The 1050-nt window shown below is 42.7% G+C and overlaps 1 protein-coding gene across 1 annotated transcript; it reads left to right on the top strand.

The window, feature by feature from the left end:
• Positions 1–175: 175 nt before the first annotated feature.
• Positions 176–934, top strand: LOC105461563 (inhibitor of growth protein 3-like; the record flags this gene model as incomplete). Its single annotated transcript, XM_011708065.1, has 2 exons — positions 176–374; positions 446–934. Coding segments are annotated over 2 exons (316 nt in total), but the record flags the coding sequence as incomplete, so codon positions are not given.
• Between the last annotated feature and the right edge of the window lie 116 nt (positions 935–1050).

The raw sequence follows: 1050 nt of genomic DNA, 5'->3' as shown, positions 1-1050 counted from the left end.
GTTATATTGAATCATATTGCTTTTAAAATAAATGTTTGACAGATTAAAGTGATTCGATACTCTTTGGATTCGAAATTCGTTAAATTAGGAATGCTCTACAATTTTTTCAAACTTTATCTTGTGGAAGAATTTCTTGTAATTGCCTAAACAAACACATTGCTATTACGAATTCCAGAAAAGTAACGGCCACCGTACCGAGTTCGAGCGTGATTGCGGCTACAGTGCAACAGCCCGTATCGCCGCCGGTGGTTACCACGACTACGCAAGTGGTAGACCCGGACAATCCGGATTGGACGTACGATCCAAACGAGCCGCGCTATTGCATATGCAATCAAGTGTCGTACGGCGATATGGTTGCCTGTGACAATTCAGACGTAAGACCCGTCGACATCTTCCAGCAGGCGGATACATTACAAGCGGATAGACTTATAACGATTGCTTTTAGTGCCCCTTCGAATGGTTCCATTATCCGTGCGTGGGCATCACCGCGCCTCCCAAGGGGAAGTGGTACTGCCCTCAGTGTACGTCCTCGATGAAGAGACGTGGCGGACGGAAGAACTGATTAGGTGAGGAGGAGGAGAAGAAGAGGAGGAAGCTGAGAAACTATGTCGACCACGTAAAGAAAGCATCGCTGCTACTACCTCTTAGACACTGTCCGTCGAGTACCGACTTAGTTAGGAAGCTGTTGTTAGCTCTGATTTTATATAACTTTTTCAATGTGCTGTTTCGAGTCTGCGTCAGTCTTCGGTCTTCTCTTTTCTCGCAATGCGACCGAGTACACATGAAAACGACAATGTTATTCTATCGAAATCTTGAAGTACATCTAACGGATATATCAAATCGTAAGATTTCGTAAACATCTCAATGTATTTCACATAACTGCCGTTAGCCCCGAGCAATAAAGGAAATGGGATAAGGTGAATAGAAGGTGATTTGGAAAATATGAGAATCGTTATAATGTATTCTTCGACGAGTTTGAAATTGACTGCTTCTCTTCAAAAACTTAGATTTAGGTACTAGCTATTTAATAGCTGTCTCTTATACACATCT

This window comes from Wasmannia auropunctata, unplaced genomic scaffold, assembly GCF_000956235.1.
Source record: "Wasmannia auropunctata unplaced genomic scaffold, wasmannia.A_1.0 LD284173.1, whole genome shotgun sequence".
Lineage (NCBI taxonomy): Eukaryota > Metazoa > Arthropoda > Insecta > Hymenoptera > Formicidae > Wasmannia > Wasmannia auropunctata.
This window is presented reverse-complemented; position numbering and strand designations above follow the sequence as displayed.